General features: G+C 31.5%; 1 protein-coding gene across 1 annotated transcript in view; it reads right to left on the reverse strand.

The window, feature by feature from the left end:
- Nucleotides 1–9364, reverse strand: part of LOC111634087 (lysM and putative peptidoglycan-binding domain-containing protein 3-like) — a 13843-nt gene extending 4479 nt beyond the window's left edge. The window contains exon 1 of the mRNA XM_023378764.1: nucleotides 8940–9364. Coding sequence (XP_023234532.1) covers nucleotides 8940–9191 — 252 coding nt within the window. The 5' untranslated portion in view covers nucleotides 9192–9364. The remainder of the gene's footprint in view (nucleotides 1–8939) is intronic.
- Nucleotides 9365–12543: the final 3179 nt, after the last annotated feature.

Genomic DNA, 12543 nt, shown 5'->3' on the forward strand with positions numbered 1-12543 from the left:
ATTTCATCAATAGTAGTTTTAAATTTTGATTTAAATATTTATATTCTATACATGGAACGTATCTGTTCCATTTTCGTTTTTTAGACCTGATGATGGCCTGTTAATCAGGTTGAAAACGTTAGTTTTTCAAATATATTTCTCAGCAACAAATTAAGGTGTTTTAATTTCTGTGTTTACTTGCTGAGCACTTTTAATGTTATCTTTGTGATGTAACTGTTTAGGAAATAATGCATACAAGTTAACATAAAAATTTGCACTGTTACAAAATTTTTAACTTGCATGGTTATAAGCACAGAAATGGTGAAAATTGATAAAATACAGATGACAATTATTATTTTACAGGTATTTGTTATAATAATAGTAGAATGTTAATGATTTACAAGAACAATGTATATAACATAGATGTAAAAGTTGTAAACTTACATTAGATATGATGGTGCAATACATAAAGTAGTATTAGCAGTGAGAGGCAAACAATACACATAATACAGTACACAGTTAAAATCATAACATTTAAAACTGACATTGGAAACTGTTTTACCATTAAAACAATAAAATAGAATAATGAAGTAAAAAACCTGTTCACCATTAAAACAATAAGACTATAAACTTATACAGTAGAATCATAACACGAAACGATTCACAGAAATAACAAGAAACTTGCCGCAATTTTCCTTTTTATTTAAACCAGGGCTGTGGAGTCGCGTAAAAATCTACCGACTCCAACTCCGACTTTTCCTTACCATCCGACTCCAACTAAAACACCTAAACTCCATGAAACCAACTCCGACTCCAACTCCACAGCCCTGATTTAAACACTCTCCTACCCCCCTCACATCCCCTCTTGGTCAAATATGGCTACCATGTTTCATATAATTTTTGACCAAAATTATTATCCATAATTTTGTCTTTGTTTTTTAGTATTTCTAAATGTTCAATTTGAGCTTATGATGGCTTTTCTTTTCTGCTAGACTTATTTCACCATCATTCAGAAGGAAATAAAATGTGATTTTCTAAAGCTTGTCCTGTTTCTGAATGATGGTGTAACAAGTCTAGCGGAAAAGAAAAGCCATCATAGAGCTCATAAATTGAGCAGAAATTAAGCCAAATCATTTCTCTGCAAATGAGAGTTGTTTGATTAAATTATTGGCATGTAAAATGAAGGTAAGCTTAGAATGAAAAATTATATCTAAATCCTGAACTTGAAGAACTTGTTATGTATTACGGCAGTCAATTTGAATGTTAAACAGTAATTTAACTAGACTGAATAACATTACATTCATTTTTAAAATTTTAATCAGGAGAATTAATATTTTAAAGGATGTTTAAATTATTTATGTTGTCTCACAGTTATTTCTTTTTTTCCTCCAATCCTTTTATAAGTTTACCTTATCTCCTATTGGCCAGAAAAGTATCACAAATCATGTAATTTTACACGATCGTTACTATTAATTTTTACTTCTGGTTTTAATTTAATTATCTCCAAAATGTTCTAAAATTTCCCTTTCAAAATTATTTTTCTCTTTCTTAACAATTTTGATAGTATTCTTTTAATCTTGCAGCCGATTATTACAATGGCAAACAACTGCGGAATATTGGTTATTAATTTTGATGGCATTTATATTGTTCCTTTATTCTTATACCCAGTTCTCTACTGGTTTCACGAACATATGTTTTACTATTAACACAACTACATTGGAAATTATAAACTACATTCTTAGTATATGAGATATTTTGTTCTGTTTTTATTATTATTATTTATGGTTTTCTTTAAGCTATTAAACTGTTCCAGAATCATTATAAAATTATAATTATTTAAAATTTGTTTTATTTTTTCAAAAATGCCCTTTTCATACTTTAATTTTACATAATTGTTTTGAATATTTTTATTTATTGATAGTTTTTGATCGGTCTGATTATTTTTATATTCCATTTGACATAGCCAATTATTAAGAATTTTTTTAGAGTAACCATTTAATAAAAACATATTAAGAACTTTGTTAATTTCTATCTGTTGATCATATGTTCTAGTGGTTCTATTTTGTATTTTTCAAATATGCATATTAAAAGTATTCTATTTTATATAGAATGGTACAATTTGTAATTAATCACCTTTGGTATCTGACAATTTTTTACATATTTTTAATAGATTATTTTGGATTTTTCACTGAATATCCTAATATCCAGAAACGGTAATGACCTATCTATCACTTTTTCATATTCAAACTGAAGTTCTTTATCAAAGCCATTTGCTCTTTCCACTATTGTTTCTTCATTTGTTATATTAGAATCAAAAACGATTAGGAAATCATGAACATATCTATATATAAGTTTAATCCCTTCTATCTTAGCAATTTTAACCATACTCAATTCTGCTAAAATTGGGCCCACACAGGATCCCATCAGTATCTCTTGTTTTTATGTGTAAAATACTTCATGTTGAAAATAATTATTTTTTAATACTAAATTTACAAGTTCCAGTAACCATTCCAGGTAATTTATATTTCATAATGTTCTTTTGATTCTTTCATGTGTGATGGAAGGATACATGCAATGTCTAACAACATTAATTTTAACATTTCATTTATCTGTAGGCCACCTAATTTACTTATAACATGATCCATATTCCTAATACTATATTGGGACATATCAAATCAAATTTTTGTTTAATAAATTTTTCCAAATTATAAAAAACATAGTGCCTGATATCTATTAATGGTCTATACTTTGTTGGGACCTTGTGTGTTTTTACTCTAATGTTTATTTTTGGTAATCTATTTTGACTTGAATTAAATAAAGTTTGAGTCTCTCTTTTCTATAATTTCTTTTTTAATAAATTTATCAATCATATTTTTTGTATTTTAATTAGACTTTCTGTAGGATTATCTTTTAAGTTTTCATATATATATTTTGTTCTAAAATGTTTATGATCATATGGTGATGCAATCATTACTATTATCTGTTTTGTTTTATCTGCATCAAGGACAATTAAGTTGTTTTCTTCCAAAAATTGTTTAACTGTTGTATTTTTTTTATTATTATAAATAAATATCCCCTAATTATCCTTGCAATATAGTAGTTTAAACTGCTGGCATTCCTTACAGTGATAGAACTATAAAGTGGTTTGGCCAAGCCATGGCCTAGAGTCAATGGGGGCCCAAACATGTCAAGCAAAATGCCTACAACTAAAAGAAGAATCATTGTTTCAATTGTGGGTCAGGTGTGTCTTCTTTCAGTCAATGGCTAAAAGCTTGGGGAGGATGCAGGACCCATCCTTTGTGGCAAGAAGTGGGGTTGAGAAGAAAAGGAGGCTCATATTGGAATTTCAAACCATGTCTGAAATGAAGTCCCACTTGAAGAACGAACAACTTGTTGCACTGCTAATTTCTTATTTTAATTACAGTGGAACCTTGGTTAATTAATGAACGCCCTGGTTAACAAACTTTTATTTTGCAAAAATTGTCTCTTGGATAACGAACATAATGGTTTTTGTGTCAAAATTAGAGGTAGATGATGCAGATGTGGAGGAGTAGATAAATGATGATCAAAATGAACTAACCACAGAAGAGCCAGTTGTCTTGCAGGAAGAACAGGTGAAAGTCTTACGAGAAGAGCATTCCATTTGTCAGAAGAAGAGAAAGTTAGGGAAGAAATCACTAGTGCTGAGATCAAGGATATTTGCAGAAAATGGGATGTTGTGCAGGAATTTATCGAGATATTCCATTTTAGAAAAATTTTGATTAAAAGAGTAAGACAATCAACTTTAGACCACTTTCTTGTTCTTTATCAAAAGAGACCTTGACTCAAAGAATCTCCCAATGCAGAGAGAGCTACCCAATAATTTTATGGAGGGGGATTTCCCTTCCAAGCATTAAGCTCCATACATCGCCATTCCTCTGCTGCCAACCACACAAACAAAGGCATGTACAGTGCTATTTTATTAAATAAAGTTTATATATTTTTTGCTGTAATGATAGATACATTTTCCTATATTTTCATCAAAGAAAACCCATTTTACAAATAAAATTACAAAAATTCTGGAGGCTAGAATGGATAAATTGTATTTGCATTAATTTCTATGGGAAAAATTGCTTCGGTTAATGAACAATTCGATTAACGAACAGAGTCACAGAACAGATTAAGTTCATTAACCAAGGTTCCACTGTATACACTAACTGTTGTTAAAGACAATAAATAACAAGAAATAATAATGGTTGAATTATATATTAATAATAATTATATAACTTGAAAATTTATTAATTATAATTTTTTGGTTTTTAATGTGTAATTTTAATGTTAAAATCAATAAAACTATAATTTCCACTAATAACAACCTTATTTATTTATCTCAATTTACATTATTACGGTATATCTGTTGATTATTTTTATTGGAACAGGAAAGTCCCAAAGTGATTGAATTAAGCAGATTCTACTGTATTTCTGAAAAAACTTCTGAAAATTTGGCAAAACTTCTGATTTTTCTGATTCTTTTTGTTTACCAAGAGATATAAAGCCAATATTCTTTGAATCTTTAAACTGAGAAAAACTAGAATGGACCCATTATTTGAAGTACAAACTATTTTATAATGGGCATACTTCTGGTTGGTTAGACTCTTTAAAGTGAGTCTAACCAACCAGAAAGAGAAGACTATTAATAATTCTATATTGCAGGTTTCCTAACATTAGTTAGTACTGTTGGAGATGGATCCCTATTTACTAAAGTGGAAGTATTCTTAAACACTTAAAAGTTCTTTAATTTTGCTCATGTTTAACATTTGAAAACGTTAAGATGGAGTATTAGATATAACAATAGTTCAATCTTAATAAATCCCACACTTCTTAAACCATTTTAGCAATTTATGATTAACATAACTTAGATTGGTAAGGAACTGAATTATAAATGGTTGAATACATGTTTCTTTGAACATTTAAATTAATTATATATGAAGTTTAAATAAATAAATATTCAAAACTCTCAAAATCCAGCAGGAAAGGTTTTATTAAACTAACATTTTTGTTTTCAAAAGATGCCTTTAATTCAATGTACTGTACAATCCAGTGGCACATTATCTATGGGAAAAAAGGGCAATTACCTGGGGCCCCAAACTAATCATATGTAAGAAAACATTTCACCCCAAAGAAAAATGCCTGAAGTCAACACTGTAAATGGGGCCCCTAATTCAAATCTGCCTGGGCCGCATGAAGCTATAATATGCCACTGGTACAATCTGAGGAGGGTTTTAAAAAATGTTACACATTAATAAAACTTTTCCTGATGAATTTTAAAGATTTTTGAATATTTATTAATTTAAATGAATCTAATATAATATAAATTTTTATGTACAGAAGTACAAAGTTTATCACTATTTACTGATTAATTTTTTAAAAAATACATGATAAAAGTTTTACGAGATCTTGATGCAGTAAATGTCATTATCTATACGATATCTATTCCACATAAAATAGTGCATATTAAATAGATAATACTATACTTAAATCATGTTTAAAATCATATTAACTATAAACATAACAATCTACATATCTTAATTAATAATGAAACAATCTTCTGTAAAATTACTAAATTGGAGATTTTTTTAATTTTAAAATTAAATTAAATAGTTTAAAAATTCTCTGTATATGTGTACACAGTAGAAAAAATAATGTTATTAATTTTAAAATTAACTTATTATAAATATGTGCCGCAATAATTTTTATTAATGTATTTAAAATTATAAATTATGCTTGCATATGATAGATGGGCACTGACTCTGGATGCTTTTTCATCTAAATTTTCCAGTTGTTCATTCTATCTAAGCATTAAAGTGTCCCGAAGGTGATGATGTCCATCAGAGAGAAAAGCTTAAAAGAGAGATCAACTCAGGTAAGGCAATTAATTCTATTCTGGCCACAAAATAATAATCACTGTAAAGGAATTTGGAAAGTACTCATTAATCAGTATAAAAATACATTTCCTTGAAATTATTTTTAAATGTTGCACAATTGAAGAAATCCCCAAATTAAACCCAATTCCCATTGTTAAATTCAGGATAGTCTTTAAATTTAAACTTGTCCTATAAATAGTATGTAAAATTTCTCAAGAAAATAATATCAAATCATATAAATTATTAGCTGACAAAATTATACTAATAATACAGTATTTTAATATTTTATCAACAAATAAAGTTTAAAAATGAATACTGATATATCAGATTTAAATTTCTGCTTATATCAAATTATTTCTCTTCTTTCAAGTTTGTATTTCTAATTAGAATCAAATTAGAAAAGTAGTCATTGAACTTCCTGAATATTTCTAGTATTTTCCATTTGGAAATAATATTCACAGCTGTCAAATGTCTCATTGTTTGAACTATTTACATTTTCTTCTTAAGTACAGGTAGTTTAACCATCTGTTAACACACTAAAACGTTTGAAATTACTAATACCTTAATACAAATAGATTTTTATATAATTATGGTAGTTCTCAATTACACAGAATGACATTAAAATTCAAATTTAAACTTTCAGCATGTCACTACAAAATATTTAATTCCAAAAATATTATGAAATCGTGTTCATAAATTTACTTTATCATTCTTATAAATTTGCATCGTCTAAAATGTTTGTTTATTCTTTGTATAAAATTATTTGAAACGAAACAATGTAAATCTATCTAAAGTAAAAACTTGATATGTTACAAATTTTATACTCTAATAATCTTGGCTACGGCATTCAAGGTATGAGTCATTGTAATTTTAGATATAGCTTACAATGTAGGGGGAACTTCTAGACAGCTGAAAACTTATAAAAATAAATTCATATTAAAATTACATGGCTTTTAAATAAATATACATCATCATTACGTAAATATTTTTGAACTTTTAGGTTTCATCTTCAAATGTATTTGAAACAAAATGTGAAGTCTTTAAAAATATTTTTGTTATGGTAATTAGGATGTGTATAGTTAATTACAAAATGATTTATTTATTTTCAGCCATTCTGTATGCTAAGAAATTAAAATATATCAATATTAAGTATAGATTTCTGCTTGCAATAATTTAATTTTGTACAACCCTGTTCCACAGTTTAATCAATCTTTCCCTGTCTCTATTTTTAATCTCTATTTTTTTAATTAACGATCTCTCAAATTTTGATTCCTTAACTGGCAATCCTCAATGTGACTTCTCAAACATCAATACGATGTTGAGTAAAAACCATTGCCAAATAAAAATTTTACCCTTTAAAATGTTTCTAAACATTTATTTATGAAAGAACAATGATAAAGTTAGAAATTGCTTTAAAGATAAATTATTTCTAACATATTTTTGCAATAATATTTAAATAATGTTTAAATATTATTGCCCGCATACTGTTAAAATATGTAATTTCTAAGTCACTAAAAATCATATAAATAGTTAATGTGTGCAATTTTTTAGTGCTTAAACATCCTAGCCTTAGTAGTGGCATTAATCAATGGTATGTTATACCAAAGCAGGGATGTAGCCAGAAATTTGTGTGTGGGTCATCAACTTGGCCAATAGCTTGCGTAGACTTAGTAAAGGTAAGTAGGCTACCATAAAATATGCAACGGCTCACAATCATTAGAAAGGAGCCGCTATACCATTATCAACCGTATGTCACACATACAAGCAACACGCAAACCATCGAAACACACAATAACACTCGATAAAAAAAGAGGGAAGGCCGAAGAACAAGTATTAAATCTTATACTTCCTTACCTCCCGGCTACGCACGGGGTCAAGCATTCGAGTCCTCCGAAGCAACCGTTTTTCTGTTTTGCCCGCAACATTATTTTACGTCCCATTTACTTTAAAACTCAAGCGGAGCGGCAAGAGGGATGGGCAGAGCAAGGGGAAGAAGAACGCAGGGAAGAGAAATGCCACCCACCCTAGCTACATCCCCGCCGAGGCAAAACTACATTCGTCAGACTCCAGTTCTAACACACTTACAAATTACTTTATTTATTATTGTTATAATTAGAAATAAAACAACAACTGATACTAAATGCAACAATTTCAAAATTAAAACTGTGTTTGATTACCACTCAAATTTGTTAAAAATTGTATAAATTTAAGCACAGACTGCATAACGAGGCAAGCATCAAAACATACAGAGTGAGTCATAAGTCTCCATACAAGTGGTAAAAGCAGAGACTAATTTCTTTTTTGTTTTCAGGAAGGCAAACCAATTGAAAAGAAATGCCACTAACGAAGGAAGAATGGATCGACATTATTCTGTTGCATATGATACCATCTGTACGAATAAAATAAACATTAGTCACCGCTTTCGCCGTTTGTACGGAGACTTACGACTCACCCCGTATTTTGCCCGAGATCAAGATCTGCCAGCATATAGCAATGCTTTTCCGGTAACATTATGGTCATATTTATATAAAAGTTACATAAAATATCACCAAACAAGGGTACGATTACGCCTCCGAACAAGACGGTCGAAACCGTACCCGAGCCGTAGAACACACCCACGGGAGCAAAATCTGGAAGGAACTATACCGTTACATGCGACCCTCGGCATCCCCGAAACGACCAGTTTTCGGGACATACGCGATCGGGAGCGATTAACTATTAGTCCGGGTGCTCGTGCAGAGTTCGAGTAACCCACTAGACCGTTCGCATGGCACTCGACATTATATAGTTTTAGAGGAGCGGGGCTCGTCTACACACGGCGTAGGTCTATGTGCAGAGCGTGGGTCGAGGCAAGCGACGGCGAGCATCGTCCAACACGGAACACAAAAAATAAGCAGCGGTATCGGCGCGCTGTAAAAACAGACTTTTGGAGGCAAATACTGTAACTTGCAAAGGGTCACACACGCGGGTACAGTTCCTTAATGTTTATTTCATACAGGGGTATGAAACCCCTCATTCTTACCCAAATAAGAACTAGATTTATGGAAAAGAACATACCGGGCAACGATAGAGGAGAGATAAGTTTTGAAGAGAGTCGCCCTCCCGAATTTGGTGTTCCAAATAATGGACAGATTTGGATGGGGGCGATTTCCTTTCTTTGAGAGGATAAACCTGAGAAGACGAGATTTCATCTTCGGTCGTGTCTCGGCCATGAATTTCTTCGTCGTCAGTTTCTAGTCGAGTATAATTATATTTTTTTCGTTTATCTTTTCTTCGTTTCCCCACATGTCTGAAGAAATCCGAACTCATCACAGATGCGATCACTCTTCATCTGCCAAATTCTCGCTGCCAAACCTTAACCTATTTATTCTATACAATAACATATTTTACGTTAAATGTTACGATTAAAGTCGACTATGAAAATTAAAAAACCAAACAGCGATTCTCGGAAACACTGTGTCACAAATTCGCCGAGAACCTGCAGTGTTGCCAACAAATCGCATTCGAAATTTATTATGAAAAGATCTTTCAAATTAAAAAAATGCCTAAATTATTATTTTTATTTTAAAACCTGTAAATTGATTTAAAATAATACACATAGATATATTACATTTCTTAATTAAAAATAATAATAGATATTTAATTATGCCCTCCGGATGGTGGGATGGAACGTCCACTTTCTATCGGAAGGGCCACTTTGGTCGGGATAGATTTGTAGTTTCTTTCTCGTTTTAACATATATACGGAAAGGAATGTAAATATAATATATTTAATTAAATATGTGATTTTCGAGATACAAACTTCCAACTTGGATCCGATCTTGGATGATCGGATCAAATAATCATGATTATTTTATAGATGTTAAGAATCAGAAAATCATTTTATCTGTCATTTCCAGCCCATTGCTACGTAGCATCACCTGTAATTTGTAATCGCGTACAGTACGTTCCACAGAAGAAGGTTCCAATTTATTGGTTACGTGGTTCGCTTTGCTTTCGCGCCCACGGGCTTGGTCCATTTGGTTTCACTACGGACTAGTTTTTATAAAATTTTCTGACGATTCAACTGTCTACGATCAGCCCCTATTTACTTCAAATCCTTCGTTCTATAACCCGCGGGATGGCCACCCAACTCTCCCATACCCGCGCATTGTTCACTTCGAGATATATATGGCTTAATTATTGAGATTATTCTCGGGATAGACAGGCGTTCTTTTTCATCCGAACACGTCCTCGCTTTAGATGCTGAATGTCCAAGCTACAAATTTCAATCGGAAAATGTCCTCTGCTTTTCATAAGCAAATTGAAACATTTGATGTTTTAATGCGCCCCAACATTTTAATTATCAAGGTAGAAACATTACTTCTTACCATGAACTATAATATTCAGCAGTAATTGATGTTTGACGGAAGTAAAATACTTTTTGATAGGAAAGTAAAATACTTCTTTATCAGATCTTTCGTTTGGTGTCTTCCGTGTACTTTTGAGTATGGAAGAAGCCGTGTTGTTATGTTTGAGTATTTAAGAAAACAATTTGAAATATCTGATAAATTTGACTGTTTTAATTGGTTGAACCTAAAACTGAATATTGGGTACGGTTCGATATACAGAGGGACTACGTATCTTCACACGTTTACCTAGAATACATTTCGGATGGTATTTTTTAGGCAGGATGGCCAGAGCGGTCAGCCTACCGATGTCGGGACTCGGGATCGATTCCGAGGTCAAAAATCCCAGGAATTTTTTGGAGTGATTTGTCCTGTTTCTCAAACCCAGCGAGTCCATCAGTGGCCGATTGAATAAAATTCACTGAACACTGGTTCGTGTCTTGCCAACGGGCTGGTCACGTGGAGTTTTTCGGGTCTTCTTCATTCTACGTTAGTAACGCGTAAATAGGGGCCAGTTTTCCATAAAAGATTTCCCCGTAGACATTTCTTCCCTCGGCAGATTGCGTTGCCTTAATCGAACCAAACTTCACACCCGACATTCCCATTGTTGTCCTGGAAAAACTCGCCAAGGGTTTTATTGTAACTATTTTCGCCCTGTGGGCACTAAGAGAACCTCTTTTAGTAAGTTCGTAATGAGATCAGCCAGACCCCACAATGAGACAGCCGGGTGGTAGGAGACGGGGCCTGACATATCCGGACGGACCACCCCCGAAAAATTCCTAGGGATTTTTCGACCCGTCTGCATTCGAACTCGGGTCCTTCAGAGCGATAAGCTGTCATCTTGACCGCTCGGCCATCCGGCTGCTAGTAACTCTCCACGGGCTTGATATAAAGGTCCTCTTATAAGATTTTACAATAAACGCAGTAAATTTTCAGAATTTATTTCAGCATCTGTTTCTGGCTACTTAGTTGCTAGTTAATGCGAGTAGGGTAACCAGATCGGACGTAAAAGGAGGCCCAAGTTTATATAAATCGCTATACATTTTAATGAATTTTCGCTTTTAATACTTACATAATGGATTATAAGAAATATATATAAAAATTACTAGGTCAGTAATTAACTCTACAATCAAATTATTTTTTCGTATATTTAGCGATTTTATTAATTAATTTTTTTTACAAAGGAAGCGACCCTCTAGATCTTTCCCTGGTTATTCAATTGTCTTATCACTTTTTTATAACTAACACAAAAAACTTTTTATGACTAACATAAAAAAAGAAATAAAGTAATTAAAGTTACTTAAATTAATAAAGATATTCAGACATTAATCGCATATCTTTCCAACAAATTCGATAAAATACAAGAAAAGTTAAATTAACTAACACGAGGCCATATTTACAACCGATCATCAAGAAATTAAACTAATAATCGTTCGCGACTGAAGTCAAGTGAATGGCAATTGGTTAATAACTCTGGACTTGTTTTACTGAAGATCTAAGAAATAAATTCCAGGAATTATTACACACGATAAATGTTTCTGCTTGTAATTCGATTTTGTTATCACATTGAAAAGCTGCGCAAATACCCTTAATATTCATTCTGTCTTAGATTAGGAATTATCCAAAAGGAGAAAGATTTCCATCTAAACACGAAGTTTTATTACACGAACAAATAATTTTTTAATTAATAATTTCTAAGTTATGCCGATAATAACGTATACCTACTAGTATATTCAGTAGTATACAGTACTATACAGTATATACCTAATACAGTAAATCTGAAAAAGAAAGAACTCGAAAAGTCTGTCCGTTTTTTCTGTGTCATACAGGTTTTCTGCCATTAACAGGATATAGTCTTATCGTTTTTCTACTGTTCTCTATTGCTTTTGTAAATGCCCCGAAATGTTTCTTTTTCCTTTTATGAGATTGGAAATGATTCAAACGAATTTCTAAATCCGTAGCCTTATAAAACAAATTCTTGTTCTTCAACATTTCTAAATTCCTTCAAAGCCTATGTAGCTAAAAACTTGTGTTTGATGTAAAAGCTCAGACCCTTCTGTTAGCCTATCTTCGTGTGAAAATATGAAGTAGCGAACCAATTGCGAGTCACAATTTTGTGAAAGTTTATACAATCAATTTCTGTGGAAAAAATATACAAGCACAAAAATAAACATACAATTAACAAAGCATACAATCACGATTTAGTTTGTACAATTCCTTTGTCCTATATGAAACCATCCTAAAAGAAATATTCAACATTATTAAATATCTTAG

The sequence above is a fragment of the Centruroides sculpturatus genome, unplaced genomic scaffold, assembly GCF_000671375.1.
Source record: "Centruroides sculpturatus isolate CEXI.00-Female unplaced genomic scaffold, Cexi_2.0 scaffold838, whole genome shotgun sequence".
In the NCBI taxonomy this organism is placed as follows: domain Eukaryota; kingdom Metazoa; phylum Arthropoda; class Arachnida; order Scorpiones; family Buthidae; genus Centruroides; species Centruroides sculpturatus.